The sequence below is a fragment of the Sprattus sprattus genome (genome assembly GCF_963457725.1).
Source record: "Sprattus sprattus genome assembly, chromosome: 4".
NCBI classification, from domain to species: domain Eukaryota; kingdom Metazoa; phylum Chordata; class Actinopteri; order Clupeiformes; family Clupeidae; genus Sprattus; species Sprattus sprattus.
This window is the reverse complement of record NC_137923.1, coordinates 5,553,976-5,568,873: the sequence shown is the minus strand read 5'-3', so window position 1 is coordinate 5,568,873 and position 14,898 is coordinate 5,553,976. Positions and strand designations below refer to the sequence as shown.

Genomic DNA, 14,898 nt, shown 5'->3' with positions numbered 1-14,898 from the left:
TTTTTTATAGCGCCAAAACAACAAAATTGTCTCTAGGCCCTTTACAGAGTAATAATAATAATAATAATAATAATAATAATAATAATAATAAATGATTCATTTAATTTGTAGTGCACTCTACATTCAAACAGAATCTCAGAGTGCTACATAGTTAAAAACAGCCCATAAATAAAGCATAGTTTTAGGAATAATACGTTTTAAAAAAGTAGGAAACGCCTTTCTTAATAAAAAGGGTTTTAGGCCTTGGGTCTTAAAACAGTTTAGTGTCTGTGTTGCCCTTAAGTGGTCCGGGAGGCTGTTCCACAGGGGCGGCGCTGCAGAGGAGAAGGCCCGGTCGCCGATGGTGCGTAGCCTGGTGTTTGGGACCTGCAGGAGCGAACTGTTTTCGGATCTGAGGGTGCGGTTTGATGTTTGGAAAGTGATGAGTTCTTGCAGGTAGGGGGGTGCATTACCGTTTATGCATTGATGCATGAACACCCTTAGAGCAAGCAAAATGACAAAATAACAGAGGCAGTCTAAGTAAAGCTAGAATGCGGTAGAGCAACTAACCAAGTTGAACTAAGTGCATGTCAGTGTGGTGGGGGTGGGTAGGTGTAGGCCGAGGGTTTCTGCAGGTAGATCAGGTGGAGAGAATATAGAAGCAACATTGTGAGTAATAAGGTCATGCCATGAGAGAGACAAAATTTGGGAAACAGATAAAGAGATATGTAGATATCCATATGAACAATCCTTCACAGTACAACATGTGCTGTCTGTAGCCCACTCCAGCAAAACGCAACAACATGGCTAACAAGAAGGAATGAAGAATGTTGTGACAGGTAAAGTTTTTTAGGCATTATTCATGACTACGCGATTCACTAAGGAGGAATGTCTTTAGTCTATATTTGAAAATGGAACAGGTGTCTGCTTATCGGAAGAAACTGGAAAATTATTCCACAGGAGGGGGGCTCGATAGCATTTTAATATTCCTGGAATCACAAGGAGACCTGCACTCTGGGAACTTAGTGGTGTTGGTGGGCATTAGGGGATAATTCATTCCTTGAGGTCATTTTGAACTAAGCAGTTTAGGGCTTTGTGTGTTAGAAGGAGAACTTTTAAGTCAAATGTACTTTTGACAGGGAGTCAGTGCAAGTACTTGAGACACAAGTACAGGTGGGATATGTTCATATTTTTTAGTTATTTCTAGCTCTTTTTTAGAACTTGAATCTGAGAGTATCTTTCCAACATTATCAAAATTTTACAATTAACCACTCACTCACAAATTTAAATTCTGGCTAGCATCACCTTTTTGCCCATAAACCCCTTCAGGGAGGCAACCCAGGTGGGTTCATGGACAGCAGTCAAAGAATTGTATACAATTGTATACAAAGTAAATGTATACAAAAATAAAAATAAACATTAAACACATGTATGAAATGACAAAGATTATATTGACAATGTCAAGATGGTTCATCTCCTGGTCTCCAAAGACTTTGTTTGTGCACCTGTGTAAACCTGTGGATTGCCTGGACACAGACTGGAGAAAGTTAATACTGTGCTTCTATATCTCTAACATAAGTAGCTTGTTAGAGTTGAAGCTTCTATCATGTGTGATTTGTTTGGATTGCAAGTAGGTGGTATACATGTCTTGTACCTCCTGTCTACCAATTGCACATCAAAGTTCAAAGTGTAAACATCTAACCGGCTGATTATCATCACTATCTTCAGGACCAGACGGACCAGAGGTGGAATTCCTCTTGCTAATAATAATGCATTGTAATGTAATTCCAGGTCAAGCCTGTATGTGTATAATAAGGGCAGTATTTAATTTCTGGTTCTGAGGAATGTCTTGCTTTCTGCATTCATCTATCAAATCTACTGGAGAAGACAAAACACACCTCAACACCCTAATGGCACCCTGTTGAAATGATGTGTTTCATAAACTACAGCTCAGTTCAATATGGTATCAGCATCCAAAGTGAAAGTTGTGATGTTAACAATTTCATAAAAAGAAAAATATATAGATAGACAAAAAAAATTGGATGATCATGTGGTCTTTCCACATTATTGGTTGCCACAATACGTTATACATAGTTTTTTTTTTGTTTAAAAAAAAACCAAAAGAAACAAACTAATTTTACCATTTCAGTTATGATTTATTAATGTTTTGACATACAGGGTTGTGGGCATAGAGACATGTCTTTCTATAATACACTCATTAAGTAAGAGAAACCTTTTATAAAAAGAATGTCAAGGACAGATTTTTGATAGAAATCTGAGAAATATGACTCAATGAATTAAAGACATTAATTTAGGGGAAGAAAAAAACTACATTCAATCTGTAGCTTCTTTTAAAATGAATACTTCACAACTTCCAAAATAAACACATTTTTACGATTTAGGAAATGCCCTGAAACATTTCCGAAATGTATTACAGAAAATACACTTGAGGACTTGTCAAAAAAATGCATATTTCCTCCTATAAACCTAATGAGTAAAAAAGATGTTTTCTTTGATATAAGTCTCCCTGTAAAACTGAACCACCTTTTACCTGTGGGAGAAATTAGTCCGTGCAGTATTAGTGAGTTGACCTGATCCAAAACAGCATCATCAGCAGCTCTACTGACTGCATATGGCATCCTTTCCATTGAAAATATCTGTGCTTTAGCATAATCTGACTGCTAGCCGTGTGTTTGTGGACGACCTGAAAATCAAATGTGTAGCAAAGCTACCCTGAGTTTGTAGATGGTATACATGCTTAACATCACTGCCGAAGAAGCATGAGTTCAATGATAATTTGCATATAGGCAAAAGGACAAATCTCAAATCATATTCTTTAAGTCCTCTCGTATTTCATGACATTAATTTATGTTTACACCACCATTTCTATAACACGTCACTGTTCACACAATGGGTTAATGCCTGTCAATACATGGCAGACAATACATAGTTTTTATGTCAGACATCATTTTTTACAACAAGTCTGAATCCTCCATTTCAGCTGTATTCTCTTTTTTACACTGCAGCATTGTTTATTAACCACAGTACTTCATAGCTTGAGTGCTGAGAGCTCTTACAGTTGTAAGAAAAGGCTGTAGGAAATAAATAAGAAGTGAATGTGTCAATATTTTGACATTTTAATGCAACGTCTGTGGTGAATCAGCAAAGAAGAATGTAAAATATCAAATTATATCAAAATATCAAATGGCTTTACGGCCAGGCCACTTTAACATGACCTGGCACAGTTTCCAAGTTGAACTCCAAATGATCAATGTCTTCTGTTCGTTCCCTAAGCACCACCCTGCCGCATTGGAGCCTTTTGGTTTGCATTTCCAGGTCAGAGGTCAACGAGGCAATCTTATCCTGAGAGAGGCACTGGACGCACGCTGCCTTGGGCTTGAGGTGCCCGCAGCAGGCCCTGGGGTAGTTCCGGAAGCACTCGTAAGTGTCCCTGCATCCGCAAGCTCTACCCTTGGGCTCCCTGGGTTGTGCCAGCTCGGTGTGCACTGAGGTGTGGATCAGTATGTCGCGGCTCTTACTCAGGGGCATGATGCCTATGCTGGGGCCTGACTTGGAAGGACCCGGGCCAGGCGGCTGCGATGAGCAGATGCAGCCGCGCAGACAGGCGCGACGCAGCGCACCCAGATCCCGGCACATGACCTTGCGGAAGTTGGGGCGCAGCAGCATGTAGACGAGGGGGTTGTAGATGGTGGAGGACTTGGCGAACATGGCAGGCATGGCAAAGGCCAGCGGAGGAATGCTCTCGAGGCGGCCGAACGCAGCCCACATGGACACCACCGCATAGGGGCTCCAGGCAGTGAAGAAGCCAATACACACGGCCACACTGAGCTGGAGACCACAAAGGGGGCGAACAAGAGAAGTGTCTGGGTAAAATTGCAGTTTGACGGTAATCAACGCTTCACACTTGAGAGAAGCGTTATCATTTTAGGTTTATGTATGTACTACATTAGGCATGCACTACATCCAAAAGGCAATTTGCATTAGAAGCTGACACTTCCTTTCCAGTCACACCCACAATCAATATCTTGAGAATTATAAATTCACATTTAACACAAAACACCCTGTGGTCGATGTAGCTTTGATGGACGGAAAATCAGGTGTCCTGTCCGTCTAATTGCAACAACTGATTTGGCCACCAAATCAAGGACGGAGCACATCAGGGGCGTCGTTAGGCCTGTTTTAGCCCCCCTAAAATGTTCTTCAGCCCCCCCAAATTTATTTAGCATTATTGGCTTAAAAAAAACATAATAATAATTTGTATTTTGGTGATGACATTAAATTAAACTATTGTTTCTCACATTGTTTTCTCCCCCTTCAAATTACAATCCCATAGCCTATCATAATACTAAACGATAAAAACCCTGGGGATCTTATGGAGGCTGCTGCGCTGGCTTTCTCACTCTGCCAAGTAACGTCTCTTCAACTACAGCCAGGATTATAGCCAAGGAGTTTAGCTCAAAGTAAATTATGCAAAGAGTGAAATTGTAAGTACAGGTAGCTACAGAATGTGGCTATCTGTAGTTGTTAATGATTGTTACCCACTTACATTTAGGTTTACTTGAGGTAAATGAAAGGGAATATTGTAGTGGGCTATGTTAACACTAACACTACTGTTAGAAACTGTCTCCAGTGAGCAAGAGTGTGAACGAGCGAATTCGAAATACAAGAAATAACTATCGACATCTCTCTATTCCTTGCATTAATATATCTCTCTAGTATTTATAAACAATAATATCAGTCCCTGCTTATAATCAGTTAATGCTAGTGAATCCTAGTTGTACTTGATTATAGTGAATGCGTTGGGTGCCTTCCATTTCAGTCCATCATACAATATTTATCAGTTGATAAATAAGATGTACTTGAAATGTGTTATTCCTGTTTTTTCCCCCATTGAATGGTATATTTGACACTAAACTAGTTCATCATTATCTCAGTGATAGTGTCCAAATGAGCATAAAATATCACTGGTATGTAAAAACTACACGGACGACAAAATAGATGTAAATAATGATCAAAATCGTATTCTCTTCTGCTTATTATAAAACAAGTTGACACTTTCCCTTTAAGAATTAGGATTTGGCAGTGGATATGAAAGCTAGTTTATCCATCTTTTCTTTACAAGCAGGTCAATTATTTCTTTCCCTTTATTTGAGAAAAGTTCATATTTGTGTTGTCAAATTTTACAATGACCCTGTCTCTTGTGTTATCATATACTGAATGCAAGCAAAACTACAGAGCAAAATCATCCTCTTTCTGATTGAACCAATCTATGAACTGTCTGAAACTATGGATATCCGCGGGCCCAAATGGGCCCCAAAATATGCCACTGCCCTTGGAGCAAAAGTCCCCCCTTTCTTGGAATCCTAGAAACGCCCCTGGAGCACATACATGGGACTTAGGATGCACACTGAAGCCTGTAGCCACTTTAAAACGTGTGAATCCATCATATTGATTTCCAAATGATGCACCACAGCATGCAGAAAACTAATTTGTAACCCACAGGACACAAGCCCACTAGAGAAAATGGATGGCCATACTGGACCACATGCCTCACAAGCAATATATGAGATCCATCATAATGTTCCATGCCAAAGCCATCACAATTAACTCCAACTAATGAGTCTTTCATCACTGTGAGCTATCTATTCAGGTCAGCAGGTTCATAGAAGATCGAGGAGATGCCTTGTGGCGTTCCACAGCTCGACCTCTGTTGCATTAGCTCTCTTATTGGGGTATCCATGAAAGCAGCAGGCAGAGGAATTTCCATTCTACAGATTCATTTCTACTCCTCATTTATTCTGACCTCTCTGCTCGCCTTTGATACTCCTATACCGCGGTACAACTAACAAGATCCTACGGGCGAATGTGTTGCTAATTACTTTTAAAGCTGATAGTCACATGTTAATCAAAGCACTACCCACTAGGGGCATGTCTGAAGTCTTGCCGAGTGGAATCGCATGATGTGTCCCTCCTATTCAGCTACAAATTAGACTGTACAGGAAGACAGAGATAAAGAAAGGAAAGAATGATTAGAAGAGAAAAACAAGGGGAGAGCAAGAGATTCCAATGAAGTTCCTTTCCCCAACGAGATGACATTTCATTTCTTTATTATAGAGGAGCAAAACAGGCATAGTTCCGGGCACGCATTCGGGATCACTGCAGTAAGCCTTAACATGTTAATGCTCATATGTCCTTGGCAATAAACACCAGAAAGCTTCAGATCAAAGCCAAACATTTTTCTTAGAAGCATGATTTCTGACCACTGTTTTTTCTTGGTTGTCTTTCATTTGTGCTTTCTAATGAGGAAAAATAGATCTTCACAAATTAGCAGATGCAGACACACATACCTTTACAATGATGGCCTGGATGTTGCTCATTCGAGTCTTCCTGGGCATGTGGCGCTCCATGGCTTTCTTTGTGGTGCGCACGGTCACCAGGATGCTTGTGTATGATGCCACTATGATGGAGCAGGGCAGGAGGTAGCAGGCGACGAAGAGGGTGAGAGTGTAGGAGCGGGCGCCGGCCTGGAGGTTAGACAGGCGCAGATCGATGCAGCAGGCGGTACCGTATGGCTCCGGGCCGTACTCACCCCAGTGGGCCAGGGGGCTGCCGGCAAAGACCAGGGCGTACAGCCAGGCACACACCACCAGCAGACGTCCGTGGATTGGCCGAAACCGGTTACCTGCATAGCGTGTGTGGGCAGATCTATTGATTCAGAGCGGTATTTACATTGGCAGAGACAGGAAAGTTGTGTTTCCAATTAAATTTTTACCCCCTTTTTACATGATGCCTATCACTTAATAGACTTTCCTTACACTGGAAATAAATCAAATGTGCTTTCTTTACACTAATGCTAATACTCTAGTCCTTTGATAATAACCCTAATACTTTAGACCAGTATCTGGACCTGGTGATAAACACAGTTTTTATTCAAATCTTTCAGGGGCCAGGTGAGCAGAATTGTGGTGATTGTCCATTTCATGGTCATGCTTTTACACAGCCTCTCCTCGGCTGAGCGTTTGGACTCACCATAAAAAGGGTAGCACACTTTCATAAAGCACACCATGCTTAGCAAGGTTAACGTGGTCAGACTGCATATTCCAAAGAGAAGGCCACAAAACGCGTAGATCACACATGCAGTCTTCCCAAACAACCACCTTGAGGAGAGACAGAACAACACAAATGAATGTGACGGAGTAGAAATGTGCATGTGTGGTCATTAAAAGTTCAAACAGGCCTATCATTACATGGAAAAGAGAAAAGCAAGACGAGGTATGTGAGATGACGTTTACGTTCACATCTTCATAAAATTGCCACCGTTGTAGAAATATGCAATGCCACATAAGTAGAGACACTAAGTTTAAATCCAACTGCATAATGTATATATTTGTGATGTATATATACGCCACTGATTTCATAGAAATAAATGTAGGCATAAAGGAATGAGTATGTGTAGAGTCCGTGTTTCATGTTACCTGTGAAAGATGCTGGAGATGATGGCCATGGGGTAGAGGGAGAGAGTCAGCCCCAGATCACTGATGGCCAGGTTGATGATGAAGAACTCGGCCGGCTTAAGCAGATGCTTCTTCTTGTAGGAGACATACAGAAGCATGCTGTTCCCAAACACTGAGCACACCCCTGCCAGGATGGGACAGATGGGTCAGGGGCCAAAGCAATATATCGGATGCTTCAATAAGAATACCATGCCCAATTCTGATCTGTCTTTTCCATTTCTTTAGAGCAGCTACATTCCTGTAGTTCAACTGGTATCTCACCAACCCCAAGTTCAAGAATTCCATACAAAGGGAACACGCAGACTGATAGTCTTATTTCTATTCAAGCATCTGCTAAATGAAATCTAACTCTTACCTACATTATGAGTTTTTAGTTTTTAAGTTATTAAGATGCAGAGCCATGCTGTTCGGTGTTTCCATGTATCTTGAAGCAAAATATGCAAAAGCTACCAAATTAAATGGCCTGAGATGTTGATAATCCCCTCCAAACTGCCCAGTGAATTTTGTGTGAATTACTTGACTTTAGAACTATTGAGTTCAGCAAAATGCAGCAAAAATACCTTCCTGGAAAGTACCCCTGAGACCTTTAAATTAACTGTTTAAGACGGCAACCGCTGGTGTGCTTTGAGTTAGCCATTGATCAGTAGGCAACATGGCATTGCATTGCCTAAACTCAAAAAGAGCATGTGCATACAAAGCTAGTCTAAACTTTTGATATCAGTAGACTTTGAAAAGAGGCGTATAAAAAAAGGGGGGAACAACCACTTCCCTTTCATCTGAGCAATGCATCAAGGGAATTCTGGAGCGCTGTTTTCAATGATTTTCATTCCCATCAGTGCGCTTCGCTTACCTACGTAACTGTTCAGACGTAACGCTTTCATGATCAAAGCCTGCATGCAAAGCTGGGAGCATGTCAGCCTCTCAGGGAAACGTAAGTGTCGGTGGGAGAGTAAAATAATGTGTGTTCATGCATCTGCATTTTGCCTTTAGTAGAGAGTGTTTATCATTTCATGAGGGAAAATGTACGTATCTGTGTGTGAGATAGTGAGAGCAAGAGAGAGAATATGTGAGTGTGCACTGTGAACTGATGTATGCATGCATAGAATGTGTAAAGGATCTATGTTTGCAGGCATGGTGGGAAAGCGCTTCAATCAATGAGTGTGTTGGAATGTGTGGGTGTATGTGTTTGTGTGTTTGTGTGTGTGTGTGTGTGTGTGTGTGTGTGTGTGTGTGTGTGTGTGTGTGTGTGTGGTGCTGCATTTGTGTACTTGAGGATACAGTATGTCTATGTCTACAAGTGAGCCAATCATATTTCACACGAACATAAAGCATTGCAGTGACATGTGCACTTACCAAATATAGCATAGACAATGGCCATGCTTATATCTGCAGCCTCTGGGATGGTTGACTGAAACAATACCTCATCCTCCAATACTCCCAACTGCATGAGAAGAGACAGGGGGATCCAAGCGATTAGCTCCAAACATAGCTTTTCACAACAGAATCTGGCATGGGTATCCAACATGTGGCAAAAGCCATCATGTTGCAATATGTCATAGAGGCTATGTAGCTGAAGGACTACACAGACAGCTGAAGAGCCTACGACAGTTTGTCATGATTTTTTTGAAAAAAATCTTTTGGCCCAGCAGCAAAGACCTGCCACTATTGGGAGGCTATGCATGTAACTGTCGTTTCGTACGTAAAAGTATATTTTATGCCACTGTATAATGCAGGAAAAGATGTATTTAAGAAAAATACATTTGAGATTTCAAGTCAGCCATGCTGCCAAGATATTATCACAGTCCAAGAATGAGGTCAGCTGCCAAGAACTCCCCAGCACACCCGCAATGCAAGGAAAACAAACATGCCTAATTGCTGTTTAATTGCAGCAAATCCCGTCTTCATTTATGTTCTTCCTGCTCATGTGGCTGTCAGTGAGTGAGTATTATGTGGTTATTTTATGACAAACTATAGGGGACATACATGTCACCATTGTTATGAGCAGCACTGGCACAATTTTAGTAGTTTGTTTTGTCTCTGTATAAAATATTATAGGGCACAAAGTTTTGGTATATACTGTATACAGTATATCATATAAATATTGTAGTCTGTTTACTGGCAACAAGAAAGCTTTTTTTGTTGTGAAGTAGCATACTACTACTGAGCAAACTTCAGTCTTTCTTTCTTTCAACAAAGTGTACATTTGCATGTGTGTGTCTTTAAGAATGTAGCAGTGTTTCTGAGAGAGAACAGAACAGAAGAAGTGAATGGGATTATGACGCATGTTGGACGAAGAGTACAGAGCTGTCGGCAACGTGTGTTGTGTGCTCGTCAGCAGGGCTACGCTCCATGACGATTGCATACATGGAACCCACACTACTTTACTGATGTAGGCCAGCACGGAGATGCATGAAGGAGAAGATTTAAAATAGGTGGTTGTGATGGTAAATTCAGACACAATAATGATGGATAGAAGTAGAGTGCTAAGGAAAAACCATGTTGTAAATCAGACAGAGGCAGACAGAGAGAAAGAGATGTGGAGACTGATGTTGTGTTATCACCATTCAATTTCAACACTGAGATGAAAAATGCTTGGATGCTTTATTAATTTCACATTCACAGCAATACCTAATTTCTCATCACATAAGACATTTCATCCCAATACCCTAAAACAGAGGGACTTAAAACATCTTGACCAATTCTGCAATTCAGACAACTGCGTCTCTGTCGTGTATAGAAGTGGTTTGCCTCTATGCAACATTTAAAATGATTTTGCACACAACGTTTAAAACTGCCTAAAGATTGCCGTCCAGAAATGTCTTGCTTTCTGTGCGTCTACAACTACAGAATGTTTATGATAAGGTTACACGCCATCCTTTAAGACCCTAAAAGAAATCCATTTACCTTCAGGTGACTGTTTGGAATAAGACAGCCTTCAGGAAACTATTTGTTAAAACAAAATGTGTCAAATCCAGTGATAGTGCATGCGAGGGTAAACGAAAGAACATTGTTCTTTACATTACGAGCAGCTTCTACTTATCTACTTCACCAAATGTATGCTTACTGTATTCTTGGGATGGCTAATCTATGGCGACTACAACTGTTCTTCCAAATTGTATTAATATCTAAGGGCACAGCGAGTTTTAAATCCTATTAGAAAAATGTGCAACACGTCCGTCCAAATATTGTAATAAATTCCTTTAAGGTTATTCCGTTTTGCTCACAGACCCATTCAATTCACACATGCTAGAGTAATTATGTTGTACTTACCATCTTTTCCCGTTCTGATGACAATCTTTCGGGATGCTCCAAAAGTTATCCAATGACTATATCCTTAAAACAAAAGATGGCATTGAAAATGCACGATGCGTGTGAGTTGAGCATGCAAGTTACCGTAAATCGTTACAGACTCAAAATATGCCGATCAACTAGGCTATACACCGCAGCTATAAAGGTTCATTGTGTTTGACGGTCAATTTGAGAGTGACAGTCAGAAGTATACAGTGCAACTAACAAGTGAATCATATCTAGGTTGTTGGAAATACACCTTTCCTTGTCCTCGGAAGCTTGTTCCCACGGCGTAGCCTACCCGTACAACCATCCAACCGTCTTACATCTAGCCTACCTGAGCGACTGAACACGGGTCAATAGAAGTAGATCGTCATTCATAAAGTCCATTCAGACCAGTGGCAGAGGCTAGGGGTGTCAAGGAGGAAGTTTGTGACTTTCCCATCTGGTTCCATAGGTTACATCAAGTCTAGAGGAATTCATATATGCAAAGTAGCATTTGATTATTGATTTCTTCTGGCTAGTTCATCCATTGATGTAGTGAAATGTCAATATCCAGAGAGCCTATCTAGCAATTAGAGGATGTCTCAGTTTATCCTATACAATAACCTTAGATTCATGTAAAAGTCGAAATCAGAGTGAACAAAGGTGACACCGATTGTCTTATTATGCAGTATCACTCACTCATGTCATGTGCAGTACACTATCATTACTGTATATCTAGGGGTAAGGTTGTGTTACAGGGTATATGGCATGGTATCTTGATGCAACATGAGTTATTGAGACTTTTGCAATGCGGTCTATTTCTCCCAATTGTAAAGCTGTCTGTTTTGTGTAAATGCTTAATGTGATAATTTCTACAGTGGTTTTTATTTTGCTTGTGGAACCAGCAATTTAGCCAATGTATGTAAGTCTCCTTGTTCTTTCTGGTTTTGTGTCCATGCTTGAGGCCTTGGCTTTAGAGAAGAAAACAATTACATGACTGTTTTTCTTTTTAGATAATTCAGTGTAAAAAATGTAATGGACTAGCAGATTTGAGATGCTTTTACTCGAAATAATGACAGACCACTGTGACTCTTCCTGAAGAGAAACTGCTTTTATTTGCAACTACAACATTGACAGTGACAGATAACTACTGTGAAGATTTCATCCTAGTAAATTTACAAGAAACATCTGTTTCACCGATAGGCAGGTGAAAGGTTCCCAGTGTCAAACACAAGGAACTCCATAAAGAAAATTGAGATATTTTAAACCAGTGTTAAGGGAACTGCTTCGCTGTGAGTGATGTCAATTCATTGATTTTTAAGCCATGGACATTTTTAATTTGGACAACTACTTTGAATAACATCATGAAAATCCGGGTGAGTGTTTTTATTACTTAATAAAAAGAAGCCAGCCTTGAAATGGGAAAACACAGGACTTTTCAGAAGTGTCACAATCCTTCCCAGGATCTCCTGATCTTAGTTCATGTGTTTCTGTTCCTTATGTTTCCTTCCTTGGTTGGCAATGTGCTTCTTTGTTTATCTCCTGGGTTCCATGTGCCTTTCATTATTACTTTACTGCCTTGTGCCTCTCGTTGTTCCCTGCCTACCTGCGTCTTTGTTTTTCTCATTCAGTCCTGTGTATTTAAACCCTCGTGTTTCCTCAATTCTTGGTCGGTCAGTGTCCATGTCCACCTCCACATCCATGTCCGCGTCCGTTTATGTCAATGTTCGTGTTGACATTATGTTCACGCTGTTTTGCTGCACTAGGCCTGTTTGCTCCTGAGTTTCCCTGGTGTTCCTCTGTATTTCTAGTCGTAACTGAAGAATCCTTGTTTTGATTTAAACGTTCCTTTGAGTCCAGCTGTAGCTTCAGCGTTACAGCATGGGAATACACAAACCTCATAATTCTTTCATTAGATCTCTTTATAGAACCTCTTAACCCTCCCACCATATATAATCTCTGATCCTGTCTTACCCTAATCGTAGTAGTAACAGAGCATTTTATGCATGAATTAGCATGTAACTATATTTAATATGTAACTGTACTGAAAGAGTATGCTGTTCTTCGGCGAACTTCCCTGACTAAATCACTGAGGCCCGAACTTGTTCAAGTTAGCTTGTTTAGAGGAAGAGACTTGTGAAAGACAGCTAAGCGAAAGTATATGTTTATTCCGACACTAGCCACAGTTACCTCGGCACAGCACAGTGGCATGCCACGAGGCTCGTCTTCTTCTGCGAGTAAAGTCCTTTTTTTACGAGGAAAGTCTTTTGTTACATTACCAAAATGTACACACATTTATAGTGTAGAATTGACATATGAAATAAGACATAATGTTAGGGGAGGGGGTGGGTGTGTCTGGAGGTCAAAGGGTAGGTCTAGCTATAGCCAAGTAGGACCATATAGATGCTAATATGTTTGGCTTCAAGCATCTTCTCGTGGCTGTAGAAAAGGTCAGGGGCCAAGCCTGATGGCTCTGGCCTGGTGCTGTTCAAACTGAGAGTGGGGGTCAAATTGAGATACGGTATGGTTTGTGAAGTTATGGTCTAATATTTGAAATTCACCTTAATCTAACAGTCCACTACAATATGTCTTTCTGTGTACTCAATTGCTGTTCATCCTTTAGAAATGGTTAGTTCCAGTAGCTGGAATCAATACCCAACCTTACTCCAATGCAAATATCTTCCCTGTGGATTTAGTTGAGATCTCTGTGAGTCCCATAAAAACATTTGCCTATGAAATTCTTTCGAAAGTTATGTGCATGGGGAAAATGTAACTTTGACAAGATCACTTTCAAGAGTTTGGTAGATGGAAAAAGATTCTGCAATAGCCTACCATTCATCATTGCGTGCAGCCTGTAGCATGTTTAGCAACTAAGGGACTCTTGGGGATAGAAAAAAAGAACATACACTGTGAATGTTTCAAAGTATACTTCCATCGGCTGTTTTAAAATCCCTCTAAGAGGATCTGAGAACGCCACGCATAATTGGTTACCCAAGTGAGGTTCTTCTGCACAAAACAAACTCTGTTTAAAGTTTTCTTTCAAAGTTTCTTTATAAATATTTTGTAATTCCACTGTGATGAGTCCTTGTATCAATTTGCTTCCAGACTAGTTGGTGCTTAATTTATGTCTCTGGTCTTGCTTTTTAAAATTCTGATTAATAATGGCATCTCCCTCTCTCATCTGCATATTTCAGACCAGCCAATCGTCTGAACTTTATTGCCCCAGATCCAACATAGAGTAATCCAAGTACAACATGAGGTTCCAGTCTCTTTGTTTTGGCTTTGTCATATTGAACAAATGTTCAAGAAAGAAAAAAGTGAAAATATTCCAACAGTACAGGTTTGCCAGGAGACTGCACTCTGTCTGATGCATCACAGCCCCCTTGAGACATTTATGCTGAGCTCTCTCTTTCTTTCTTTCTCTCGCTCTCTCTCTCTCACCCTCTCCCTCATCCTCTGGGCCATCCATTTACACAAGCTTCCCAATTTGTAAGGGAATAGTGAGAGAACCGACAAAGGGGTCTTTGTGGTCCAGGAGTAAGGAGAAGATTAAGGCTCTCTATTTCTTTATAAAACCAGACATTTAAGGCCATAATAATTTGGTTTAAAAGGTCTAGGTTGTCAGGTGGTGGCTTAAATATTTATTTTTCTGGCAGTGTGTCTTATACAGTGTGTAGAAGTCTGTTGATCTATTTATTCTATAGAGTAAATGGGAGTTTGTTTGTATTTTAACCATGTTCATGTAAGAGAAAATAACCTTGAAAGAGTAGGAATACAGGTCTACATGTACACAGGGGTAGCAGAATAGCACAGACACCAAAGAAAACCGTTAGCTTCAGTAATCACTGATAAAATGGACTGTCCAACCAAACACACAATATTTAAAACCTTTTTTAGAAGTTGCTGCCATTCTGCTTTTCTACTTTCTATTTTTTTTTCGTATTCTTTTATTATTACTCATATAAACCCGAGGCAGTTCATTTAATCACAGTTTCAATTAGTCAATCCAACTTTGTGATATCCCTCAGGACAGTTTGCAAATGTTGATTCAAGAGTGTCTAATTTAAATACATTATTTTTTTACACGGATGAATCAATTTAGCTACCATGT

The 14,898-nt window shown here is 40.2% G+C and overlaps 1 protein-coding gene across 1 annotated transcript; it reads right to left on the bottom strand.

Moving 5' to 3' along the window:
• Positions 1–3,189: 3,189 nt before the first annotated feature.
• LOC308364507 (opsin-5-like) lies at positions 3,190–12,490 on the bottom strand (the record flags this gene model as incomplete). The annotated part of the gene is made up of 7 exons (XM_080837641.1): positions 3,190–3,828; positions 6,348–6,682; positions 7,030–7,157; positions 7,476–7,638; positions 8,868–8,955; positions 11,140–11,147; positions 12,394–12,490. 7 exons carry the CDS (start codon positions 12,488–12,490, stop codon positions 3,190–3,192), a joined length of 1,458 nt encoding a protein of 485 aa, XP_080693767.1.
• Between the last annotated feature and the right edge of the window lie 2,408 nt (positions 12,491–14,898).